The 12308-nt window shown below is 39.3% G+C and overlaps 2 protein-coding genes across 8 annotated transcripts in view; one reads left to right on the top strand and one right to left on the bottom strand.

Moving 5' to 3' along the window:
• The window catches only part of PDGFRL (platelet derived growth factor receptor like), a 48343-nt gene extending 46484 nt beyond the window's left edge, over positions 1-1859 (top strand). Inside the window, exon 6 of the mRNA XM_084627583.1 lies at positions 1142-1859. Within this exon, the coding sequence (XP_084483709.1) occupies positions 1142-1330 (189 nt within the window). The 3' untranslated portion in view covers positions 1331-1859. The remainder of the gene's footprint in view (positions 1-1141) is intronic.
• A 6739-nt stretch (positions 1860-8598) lies between these two features.
• Positions 8599-12308, bottom strand: part of MTUS1 (microtubule associated scaffold protein 1) — a 202678-nt gene continuing 198968 nt past the window's right edge. For 4 of the 7 annotated variants that reach the window (XM_084627579.1, XM_084627581.1, XM_084627580.1 and 1 more), the window contains one exon: positions 8599-10917. In XM_084627579.1, coding sequence (XP_084483705.1) covers positions 10701-10917 — 217 coding nt within the window. In that variant the 3' untranslated portion in view covers positions 8599-10700. The remainder of the gene's footprint in view (positions 10918-12308) is intronic. The other 3 variants (XM_084627576.1, XM_084627578.1, XM_084627577.1) reach the window with 1 other exon arrangement.

Here is a 12308-nt window from a genome sequence, read left to right as displayed (position 1 = left end):
CAGGATATCGCTGCATTTAACACCTCCCCCCCATAATTTGCTACCAGAGACTTGTGTTTTCAGTTCTTTACATCAAATTTTTCACATAAACATTTGGGTCAATTTCTGCCATGTCTCTAACCTCATTGGATGGTGGGGGTTGAGGTGAGTGTCAGGGGACACTGGCCTACAGAAAATGTCCTTTAACGTTTTGATTTTTCAAGATCGAATTTATCCCATGAAATCAGCCAAATGGCTTTCCAACTCTTACATGGGAACAGGCAGCTATCTGAACATCCTTGCTTGCATTTTAGCTTGAATATTTCAGAAACAGCTTGATGGAGGGCAACACAATAACTCTTTGGGATGGTATAATACTGTGCTGTCTAGAAAGTTCTTGATGAATACGGTGTCAGCTGTAAAATTAACACAAGGGTCCTCTCTACACTACAGAAATGGTGGCAGTCCAACTATAATGTAACAGTTTTATCCTGTGTGGATAAAAAAAAATCCACAGCCACATTAGGGAACCAAGCTTTCACCCTAGTAGATACCAAGTCTAAAACATAATTCTCTAAGATAGGTATCGTATCTGTTCACACAGGCATGGGAAAAGCATTAACGTAAGTGGGCCACAACCATAATCTGACTGATATAAACGTGGCTGTTTTTGTAGTTTAGATAGGGCCACAGTTGTAAATGTACTGGATCAGCCAAATAGTCCAAACCTGCGTACCTGGGAATTTCAGAATGAAAGTCTTCCTATCCTTATCTAGCACAAGAGGGTACAGATGGCTGTGTTAACACTTAAAATGAAGGCATGAATGCAGAGGGAGAACGTGCAGTTTGGTTGTGGCTTCAAGAGGGGACAAGAGTAAACTCAAAGTGAATTTAAAACAGGGATTTCTAAATGGAAAAGCTAAAATGAATACAACGGTAGTGATCAACCTTGCCTGTAGCTTTTATTTTAGGAAAATTGCTGTAATGGCTGCTAAACACCCTCAGCTTCCTCGCTTAATTAATCTGACTTTCAGATTAGATTCATATGTCTGAGCATGTGTTTTGGATTTTGAAATGAAATACTGTTAACAATATACTGTCACTAAATAGCGTTTGCAGAATTATACATCATCATTTCCTTATGTGGGTGTTTTAAAAACAGTATGAAAGGCCTGCGATTATCCAAGATTCTTGGAGGCTGATCAACAGAGGAATTGGGCATACCACAAGAATCTCCAAGAGTGTTATTGCCATTGAAGATTTTGAAACCATTGATGCTGGCAACTATATTTGTACAGCTCAGAACCTACGAGGACAAACCACAGTAGCCACCCGTGTTGAACTGACCTGATGTGTGGAGTCTGTGGACACAGAATGAACAAACAGTATGTTATTGGACACATTAACCCTTTAGTTTCTTTTTATGAATTCTGAGGTGGAGATTTCTGTCAATATCTCTCTCCTCATGTCCTTACATTCCACTTCCATTAGAGAGCAGAGATCCTAATGCTTAGCAATACTCAGGAGAATTGGGTTGAAACCCATGTATTAAACCTTTGTAGCCTGATTATGCATGTGGCTCCCAAGTGCTCCTAATACAGTGATAAATCTTTGGTAGGGAGAGTCTATATACAAATAACTTTTATGTTAGGTAAATATAACCACTATTAAAATGTTGATTGTGCATTATTTTCATGAATGCTGACAGGAGGATATAAAATAACTTTTTAAGTAGACCCACCAGCATAGATATATTTTCTTCTTTGTCATGGTGGTGATTTTAACACTTTGTACATGTAAAAATATTAAAACTTAGTCATGATTCACTTGTTATAGAAAATTAGTCAACAGTGATTACTCTTCTCTGGTTTGGTAGACCTTGATTAAATTTCTTTACTGAATATTGACAAAGTTGTATAAGTGTGTGGTTTTACTGTTTACTGTCATACCTGAGAGATGGTTAGGATTGAGTACATGCTAACTTTAAATTGTGGTAGCACTGAACATTTTTTAAAGGGAGGTACTTTTAAAAAAAATTATAGTTAACAGGTAAAATATTTTGCATTTTTGTCTTAGGGTATTTCCAGTTGTATATCTTGCTCTTGCTCTTATGTAGTTAATTTTAAAATGTACGCCCTCTTTAGCATGGGAGTTTAACTATTGCTACATAGTAGAGATATGACTTGGCATTTATAAGCAATCTTTCACAGGAGAATATAAGCAGAACACACTGATTTACAGTACTGATTGAGAAAAGATCCTGTATCAGCCAGGTTGGTAACTACCTTGACTGTATTAAGTGAATTTACTCCAATCTTAGTATAAATGAAAATGAAACACCTGAATCAAAAATGTAAACAATCTGTAGACTTGTGTAATTTAGTAGAGAGAGAAACAGCTAACCTTCTCACTATGGAATGAGTTGCCAAAAAGCAGGTTGTATAATAGAAAAAGGAAAACAACCACAGTTAGGTTATTAAATTAAGAAATTGGTTGTCCCATCATAATCAACACTGATGGTTCTGATGATGATCAAGAGTGACATTTCAATAGCTGGTGCCTTCCTGAGAGCCCACACAGACTGATATAAAGCTACAAACCACCGATACAAGAACAACCCAGTAACATAACTGGTTACAGCTGATCAGGATTAACCAAGAATTGCATTAAACAAACAGCATTTACATCAACAAGAATATAATTGTTTATACAGTGGAAAAGCCCACTCCTTAACAAGGAATAAAAATCATCACTATAGGATAATTAACAACAGATTAAGTCAGAGGGAAGGATAGGACATTTCAGTTAAGCAGTAGTGCTTTGCTTTTTTCAATCAACGAATGGCAGGAAGGAAACCCTCAACTGCCTGAAGAAGAAGAGCTGTGTGTAAACTCCAAAGCATGTCTCTTTCACCAACAGAAGTCCAATAAAAGAGATGATCTCACCCACCTTGTCTCTTTAGTAACATTTATGGCTACTGCCATCTTGGGAGAATAGTCACACCTGTAAATTGGACATTAATATTACAAACAAAATCCCATTTAAATACAAAAATGGGACTATACAACTCAATTCACCATCTCAGAGAGGATAGTGCATAAGGGATATCCACCCAAGGGAGAATATGATAAAGAAAAGGCAAAACAATAAGATGCATCATCTCATCAGAAATGCTAGTTTGTAATCTTCATTCAGATAAGCTAGTAACATAAGTCTTAATTAAATGCACCACTGCCCCATCCCCTTTTCTAGGGGAAGGGAGCTGTTCGATTAACTGGCAGGGGAAAGATAACCCCCTGCCCTGAGACCTTCTGTGCACCCCTCTCAGAAATGCAGTTGGAGTTCATGGCCAGGTGTGGAGGGGGAAAGAATCCTCTGTGTCTTGGTGCCATAGGCTAAGCTGTGTGGATGGAGGGAGAGTTGATTGCCTTTTGTGTGCAAGCCCTTCCTGTGTGTTTGAAGTGCACAGGGCAGGCAGCAGCCATGCTACTGTGACTGTGGACCCATGCGTCCATCCCCACAGTGGATGTATAGGTTGAACGGTGTTCCAAAACTTCTGTGGGTCTGAGCCATTTTTAGCATCAGGAAATAATTTTTCCCTCAGCGAGATTAACAAGTTCCCGCCACTTTCCTTGAGGCCTACGTTTAGGTTAGTAAGGAGCTATGACAGGATTTAGCAGCTGTATCCATGTTTGCTTGTAATTTCATGGCAACTTGCTGCCTATGTCCAGCCTGGATGGACCCATAAGCTTGGAGGCGGGGAATGGGATAGATTCACTCTGCAAAGACATAAGGTATGTCTACACTACAAGCTTTGGCTGTGCTTTCCAGCTTATGTAGACATACTCGTGCCAGCTCTCAGCGGATGTAGAGTGTAAAAATGGTAGCATAGGAATGGTAGCATGGACTTGCTGCCCTAACTAGGTACCTACAGGGTCCCGGTGAGGTTGTCAGAGCAGCTAACCCATACTGCTGCTGACCATGTGACGGTGGCTATACTACTGTGTGTAGGGCGCTAGCTCAGATGAGAGCTAGTGTGTGTATGTACCAGCCTTCCCGTGTGCCCTCATTTCCCTTTGTGTGCAGAGGGTAAGAGAGGATTCAGAGGGGGGCTGAACCCTGAATATTGGTTATTTGGCATAGAGAACATTGGTTGCACTGCACCCCAATAAATCTGTTTCTTGTGGGTGTGCGGTGGGAGAAGGAGTTAAAGTTTCAGCTTCCGCTTTTAAAATCCACCCAAGTCTTCATTCTCCTCTGTTCTGATTGTTCTGATCAATGAAAAATCCTGTACCTTTCCCTCTGATGGACGCTAGGGGTGTCCACCTTTTTCAGCTCAAAGTAGTTTCAGTACCTCCAAAACTTGTCATTAGATAACTCATTTCCTTAAAATGTCTAGCAAGTGAGACAGCATCACCTATCCTAAACTGACTTTTGTTCAGTAACACATTGAATGGTGTGGGAGCACCACCTCCCTTAGGTGACAGTTCTCAAGGCAATAAGAAATAAGATGCAAATCCTCAAACACAGCAGCTGTATGGTTATCTAAGTAAGAGCTCTATAGCAGCTTCCAGAGGAAGAGCTTAAATTGCTGGGCCATAGGGGTGAATTAAGCCTGACACACCTTTTTTTGGAAGTAAATGCATTCTCCATTTTACCAGCTAGGAAAGGTGAGGCATGGAGGGCCTAATTTTTCTCTCTCATCCTGAGAGGTGTCCCACTGAGATGAATAGAATTAGAGTTGTGAAAAGGAGAAGAGAATCAATCACCTCTCCAGAATTAAATAAGTAATTTGTCCAAGAACAAACATCCCCAACTCTGCCAGCATGTTACTGCTTCCAGTCCTATGCCTCAACCACAAGACAATTTGTTCTTCCCACTCTTTATCAGACGTGCATTTGCTGCAAGTAAAGCGCAAATATGTTCTGAAAAAAGCAGAGAGGGGAAAAAAAGATAAAATGGTGTCACACTTAATAGTGCTTGGTGCTTTTCTAAGATGTGTATCCGTCCTAGAGAAGAGATTAAACAATAGTGCAGCAGCTGTCCAAGGCATTCTCTCTCTCTCTAAAAAGTTTGACTTTCTAGTGCTGTTCTGCTAGGTAGACCATTTTTATCCAGTGCAGCCCTAGATGATTTCCTGGCTTGCCATACAGCAACTGTAGTTTTAAATGCCAACATTTATCATCCACTGACACAGTGTGTCTGTCTGAATTATGTGATACTCAAGGCTGAAATGTCTGTGGTTGGCCAGAGAAACTCAGGCACCTGAAGTGTTTCTGAACACTAAAGTCTTCACTTAGCGTAGGTGATACTCTTCATGACAACAGTAAGCAATGTAAGGAAATGATTAATTTTCTTAGTTTGGGTTTTGTCACATCTACTAATGACAAATATTTTATTTTAACAGAGAAAAATTTTAGGGGTGATGTCACCCAACTATTGTCATGAAGATTACAAAACATTTGATGTTGAATATCATTGTAATTTCCTGTGTTGAGAATTTTCATTGTGGGGGTAGCAGGCAGACAACCTAAGCATAAAAGTTGCTAATGCTTTCAATTATAAAAGATTGAGAGGGTGCAATACTTGCAGTAGGCTTTTGAAATTCAGCAAGAGGCAAGCCCTGGTGCTAGATAAATACTTTTTGTTTTAAATCCATGCAATTCCATTTAGCTGAGGTACCATATTCCTGCTATTGCCAACTTTTTCCTGAGAAATGCAAGGCACTTGCCACAGATAATTGCATGAGCATGCTAAAGTTCTGGACCCACACCACTGCTGTTGCAGCCCACTCATTGGGCAATACCAGGGAGGTGCCAGAGCAGCAGCACAAGACCTAATACACGGCCTTAGCAGTCCATCACCCCTTCTGAGGGCATTATAAGAGGGCAGCAACCTGCCTCTCATACTCAGGGGTAGAGAGATCAAGAGTCCTTCTTCTACCCACTGGATTTAACACATGGTGCTAGTATTCCATCTGCCCCTACATAATGGGCTTCTGTACTATGGTGCTAAACCCTGCTGATGCATTTTTTGGTGGGTGGGAAGAGGAGGTGTTAGTTGTAACATAAAACATTAGCATCTTGAAAAAAAAAAAGCCCTAAAAAAGGGAGATTTAATGCGATTAAAAGATTTTTGGGTGCAAAAAAACCTCAAAACTTGGACCATGAGCAGCCTAAACTCTGGCATTTCATTTGTGTGACTGTAGTATATTATGTGATCACAAACTATTTTTTACATAGTTTTTTTTACATATGCCTTATTCAGCATACAGGTTGGCTGCAGGATGAAGAATGGTTTATTTTTGTGGCATCACTACAACTGTAGTGTGAAGATACCATCCCTGTGTAAGTATTTCATATACTGCAGTGTGTGTGTTACATCCTAGGTTTCTCTCCGATTTGTTAATGTTGCAAAGAGTGGCTTTATATTGGAGACAAAGCCAATCTTATTTTTACTTCTGGAATTTTCTCAGATGTGAAGCTACAGTACTTAATAGTCTTAGTAAGTGGTAAAACGTGACTCTGATCACCTGAGGAAGACTTCACTTCAAGCATTAGATTGAGAGGATGGTTATTACAAAGTATGCTAAAGTTTTCATTGCTCTAGCTTTATTCAGAGTATATCAATAGGTGGCAATTATTTTAGATTGTAAGTTCAATAATGTAGCTGATTTTTAGAATGGAATTTTTGCAAGTTTTTTTCATTTTATTTTTATCCAATTGTTTTGACAAATTATGATGAGCAACAGTGCAGTGACCGCTCATCAGGAAACATTCAAGTTCCATGCATCTGACCAGATTGAAGTGTGGACTTATTAGCAACAGTGTACGTTTTTCCTCCCTTTTTTTCTACAGTAGTCTGATTCCTATTTAACACAGCACAGTCAAATTTTCACAACTGGCTTACTGACTGGAAAGATGAAGTTTCATTTTCGAAAGGGGCTTGGCATTGAGACCTACCGTAAAGGAGGAGGGAAGGAGCCTCTCAAAATTCAAGTACGTATATTTTCCCCTGTAAACTGTTCTCTGGAGCACATTGAACTCTAATGATGTAAGGAATGGTTTTGAAACTAAGCTTCACATAATGTTACTCGTTTGCCTCTCAACTTGCCAAGGCTAATTGTTTTCCAATAAAGCAAAAACTACTGTCAACTGAGAAGGAACACTGTCAAAGCTAGGGTTCTGTGCTACATTTACTTATGAAACAGGCTTCTAGTATTCATGCTTGTAATTTTTTGCCTTTAAAGTTACTGGACTGGAGACAGTACATTAAAGCTGGGTCATCCTCTTTGGGATCGCACCTGAGACCTCTAGATCTTAACACATGAGTCTCTACTGCCTACACTAAAAGATCTTTTCTCTCTTGGCCAAGGCTGTGGTAGGCTTATCAAGCTCCAATTGGCCTAGCCAGCAGTCAGTGTGTCACTCTGTCCCCCCCCTCTGAACAGGCATAGTTTACAACAGATGCAGGAAGCGTTAAGTTCTTTTCTGGCTAACAGCCAGATAGGACTGACTCTAAAAAGAAAGGTTAGTCCTTTCTAGGATCTGCAGTTTGATTTTTAAAAGCCATACACACAAAACTTTCCCACCTCTTCATAACAGAGAGGAATAAGAACATGAAATTGTTTTTAAACCATTACATTTTTGAGACTGCCTCCTGCATTGTTGCCTAGAGTTTTAGGGTAAAAGTGGGGAGAAGTCAAAACAAAGGTGGTGGACCATTAACTGATGTCTGTATAGTTATGTATGGCAAGGTTTTTTCCCCTATGTGAGAACCATTAAGCTATTTCTTAAATTGAATGTAATCACACCAACCCACAAACTTTACAATTAGCTCAAGTCAAAGTTGGGGTTATCTTTCTAAATGTCAACTAAAATCTCCAGTCTGCTTCCCTCTCCCTGTCAAGAAATCCCTCACATGAACCATGGTGCATTCTGAAGCCACTTGCTAGAATGACCAGAAATAGCAAAGTCTTTGGAGGCTATTAATCTGTTATCCAAGGAGTTTGAGAAAAGTCATGAAATGAAACAGATTGCTAGACTTTAAATACCCCTGCTCTTGAGAAAGTAAAATAGATCAATTTCTGAATGAGTTATTAAAAGTAAATGCTTTGGTAAGGCTAGAAGGGCTCCTTAAACACACAATGGTTATTACTGGAAATCAACATTTGCCTATACACAGACTGCGAGACACACCACTTACCCTTTGAATATAACTACTTCCAGCTAAGCTAGAAAAATAGGGACCTAATGTGGTTCTTAACTCTTTTTCAAGCATTATTGGCTAAGTTCTTCATGGATAAATTATGTACCCTGGCTATTTTTAGAGGTGTATCTTAGTGTACATATGTTCAACCTGAAACTGAATAATCAGGATTCTCCTGGATCCAATAATCATCTACAGACTACACAAGCAAAACTCAGTTTGATATCCTGAGTTCTGTAGGGCTGGGATAAAAAATTTAATAAGTTATCTGAACACTGATGAAAGCTCTTCTACACATGAAGGGACAAAACCATTGTAAAGTTTCAATATTTCAACTGTTAACAACTACTTAAGCCCTTGGACAACTTTCCTTCTTAGTTTCAGGTTTTTTAGACTTACACAAGCAGAAAGTCAAACGAGTAAAAAAAAATTTATTTTTAAACACTCATCTCAAATATACATGATCCAATTTCCTTAACCTTATCAAAGCAAAGAATGCTCTAAGAAATACTTTTAAGCCAAGTTTCAGCCCACAGCAGATTTTTACAGTTAAGTTATAAATCTGTGGAAAACAGTGTTTATAATTGCTGACACCACTTGAACTACAGTGGCATGTACAGTGCCTTAAAGGGGATAAAAAGAGGCAAATTAAGTAAAATGTTCCTGGAGTCAGATTTCACTTGTACATTGCGTAGATTAAATTTAATTACAAGCTTGAATATATTACAATTTCATAGTTACAGAATGAGCACTGCTATAACTTTGTACACCCATGCACTTTCTGAAGTGCCAGCGTTTTCATATCCTAGATGAAATGTTTGGTTTGAAATGCTTTTCAAGTTTCGTTTCCCTTCCCCTCCCATCCACTGGACTTCCTTTCCCAGTCTGCTGGAAAAATACAGTGAAGCACAAGATTTACCTTACTGCTAACACTGTTGACAGTAGAATATTCCTGGTTTAAAAACAACCCCCAATCAGAAGCAGAGACAACATTCTGTAACCATAACTAGAAGTTGAAACTGTACTTACAAAACAGGATACATGGGATTTTTAAAAGAAGTGCAGACCAAAACAGTAACAAGACCAGAGATGCACTGTGACTACCTTAACTCGAAACATAGTGTAAAATGTTACATCCATCTTCAGCAACACAGACATGTTTGTTTTAACTTAAGGGGAAACTTCCTCCAAGTGAAATTGGGAAACATTGGAGAGGTGAGCTGTGGAACCACATGTTGTTCTTCCCACCCCTCCATACAGTTATATTGGTAACACTGCTGAAAGTTAAAATAAGGGCACAACATTTAAAAAACAAAACTTCATCAAAAATCAGAGAAATGGTATCAGTTGCTTTTTGAAGCTTATTACAGTTCTCATTCCCCTTTCAAAGAATGTTTTGTCATCCTACTTATTTTTCCCTTTTTGGTTTGCAAATCCTGTCTTCAATTAGATCAGGACCCTCCTCTTCTCTACAGGTGGCCTTTGAAATTACCGGGCTTTTCTTAGGAAGTAATGGTTGCTTGTTTGGGTGTTTGTTTTCAGCAGACAAGGGGATTGGGTCTGGTTGCATGTCTGCAGTATGGGGGTTTAATGCTAAATCTAGTCATTTTAATGTTTTGACCTCTGATTATAGTAGAGTTGCAGAGATTGTCAATTTCAATGGTCCAGAATTATCACCTTACTTCCCCACTTCTATTTTAGCAAAAAGTGTTCTAAACGTGACTGTATCCTGAAAAAATGCAATGCTGCCATCTTAATAGACCGTGATACCGCTACAAGTGGGAAAGCTAAAAAGCTTTCAGACAGTATGGCTGCAGTTTCAACTCTGGTGATCAGACTGAATTTTTTAGGAAAAAAACTCAATTGCACTATAAAGGTAGGTAGAGACACTGACAAGTCAACAGATAAAACATTTCCTGCCATCCTCTTACTAAACAGAAGCAGAAAGATGAGGTGGAAACTAGCCTATAATACAAGTGGTAGTTTCTCCTCAACCGCAGTTAAGGGTAACCTTTTATAAAACATGCATATTGACAACATTATTAAGTACATGTCAATGTATATTCTTTACGTTTTGTCCTTTATTACATACACAGCAAAGGCGGCAGCATCTCTCTCTCACACACACACAGTGTGTTACATCCACACCACACATCCACAGTCTCAGAAAGGTGTCTGTGATAAGGAACACATTGTAGAGGTTGTGGTCTTTATCTATAAGCCCCTGAGCTTTTTTCTTAGAGTTAGGTGAAAAAGGCAATGAACAAGATTTCCCTTGCTCTGTAAGTGCTTTGTGCAACAATGTCTATAGTCATTACTGAAGTCTTTTTTGGAGGAGAAATAGAAAGTCTTACTCCCATATTAGAACAATTTTCCACACCAATAATTCCAGTTATAATTCAGTCATCACACTCAGCTAATATAGCTCTTGCTCCCGTGATTGGAGTTCGGATCAGTTCTGCAGATCACACGTGAAATGCTTTTATGTAGTCTCCCCCTCATTTCAAAAGAGGTCATCTTGGTGCTACTGTAGGAGCAGAGAAGGAGCCAGAATTCCTTGGTGACTGAGAAGGCATTGGTGGAGAACTAGGTGACACTTTCTTAGGGCTGCACAGGTCCCCATTATGTAGCTTCCATAGCAGTTCTTCATTTTCCATTGATAGACGCTTATTTACCTTTGATTCTTTCTCTAGAGACTCCTGTAAAACTGCCTGCTCTGTGGAAAGTTGCCTGAAAAAATAATTGTAAGTAAGTGGACATGATTCAATTTGAAAGTTAGAGCATCTTACATAGTTTTAAAAGAACTAAAAAAGCTATAGCAAATCCCTGTCCAAACATACACATTCCTTATGAGGGTTTAGTGCATTTGTTCTCAAGAAGTGACAGCTGGGCTCTACAGGCTTTGCCCTCACTGCATCGTGAGCTGGAGCTAGAACTTGAGCTTTGCTCCAATTCGACTCCCATCCACACACAATTCTCTAGCTTGAATTAAGCGGGTCTTGAAGCTGGAGTGCTGTTGAAGCTAGGGCTAGTAATGCAGTGGACATGCAATGGCTCCAGGTACCACAGCTGATTAGCTCCAAATACAACCACACTGCTATTCAAACCACTGTGCAGCTCCAATGTTTCATAGTGTGGCCACTCACTAGAGCTAGGCTAGCTGTAGTGAAGTACCTCCAATGTACTAACTTGAGCTAACTGTTGCAGTGAAGACAAGCCCTAAACTGGCAGCTTGTGCAGAAGATAGAACAATGTCAGAAAAAAAAATCCTGCATAAAAGCAGCAGCCTATTCTTGCCAGCATTACTGCACGAATCAGTCATTTTACAAAATTCTGGGTCGTTTAAGGCTCTTAAAATTCAACTCTTATTAATGAAGGCAGCTGAAGAGTGTTTTCACATCTTCCCTGTCAGGAGTCATGTCATAGCTGTGTCTCCCTGCAGTGCAAGACCTGCAAAATTTGTCTGAACTTCCTATTTTCTTTATTGTATGCTCTACAGTGGTTTGCCCATTCATTTCTTGCAACATATGCAGAGTTAGAAGATTTGATTAACACAGTCAGACTCCATTTCTGGATTGGATGTAGTCTGTATATCTAGAACCAGGAGGCTTAGCAGACATTGCCCCTTTCATTAAACAAACTGTTGAAAAGAAATTGTCGAGTAATTTTAAACATTTTAATATATAAAACTATGAACAGTTCTTATAAAATCAGGAGCACTTCACTCCAGGGAAAAAGAGCATCTAGCAATTAATTGTAAGAGATGATGCTCCTGAGTAGCCTTTACTTCCCTGGTAACTATGTTAACGAGCATTCAAGACCGTAACATGAGCTGTAATTTCCAGGGGAACAGAGCTAGCCTTATTTGATAAGAACAGTCATGATTTTATACCCTGCCACCAGTTTCAAGGAGCCTCCACCCCCCACACAATACCCATTCCAACTCAGGTAGGATTTCAGATTTGCACATATCAGACAGGATGGAAAAAATGAGCATCATGCTTCCATCTTCCAGGCATAATATCTTACAGGGGTAAGGACCTTTTTAAATCTGCAAGATGCTGGTTATTCATTTACAGAATAAAATTTATGTTTTCACAAGTTAATAAAAATGCCTGGAT

Source organism: Lepidochelys olivacea (genome assembly GCF_965140295.1).
Source record: "Lepidochelys olivacea isolate rLepOli2 genome assembly, chromosome: 4".
Classification (NCBI taxonomy): domain Eukaryota; kingdom Metazoa; phylum Chordata; order Testudines; family Cheloniidae; genus Lepidochelys; species Lepidochelys olivacea.
Note: the sequence above shows the minus strand (reverse complement) of the source record. Positions and strands in the feature narration are given on the sequence as shown.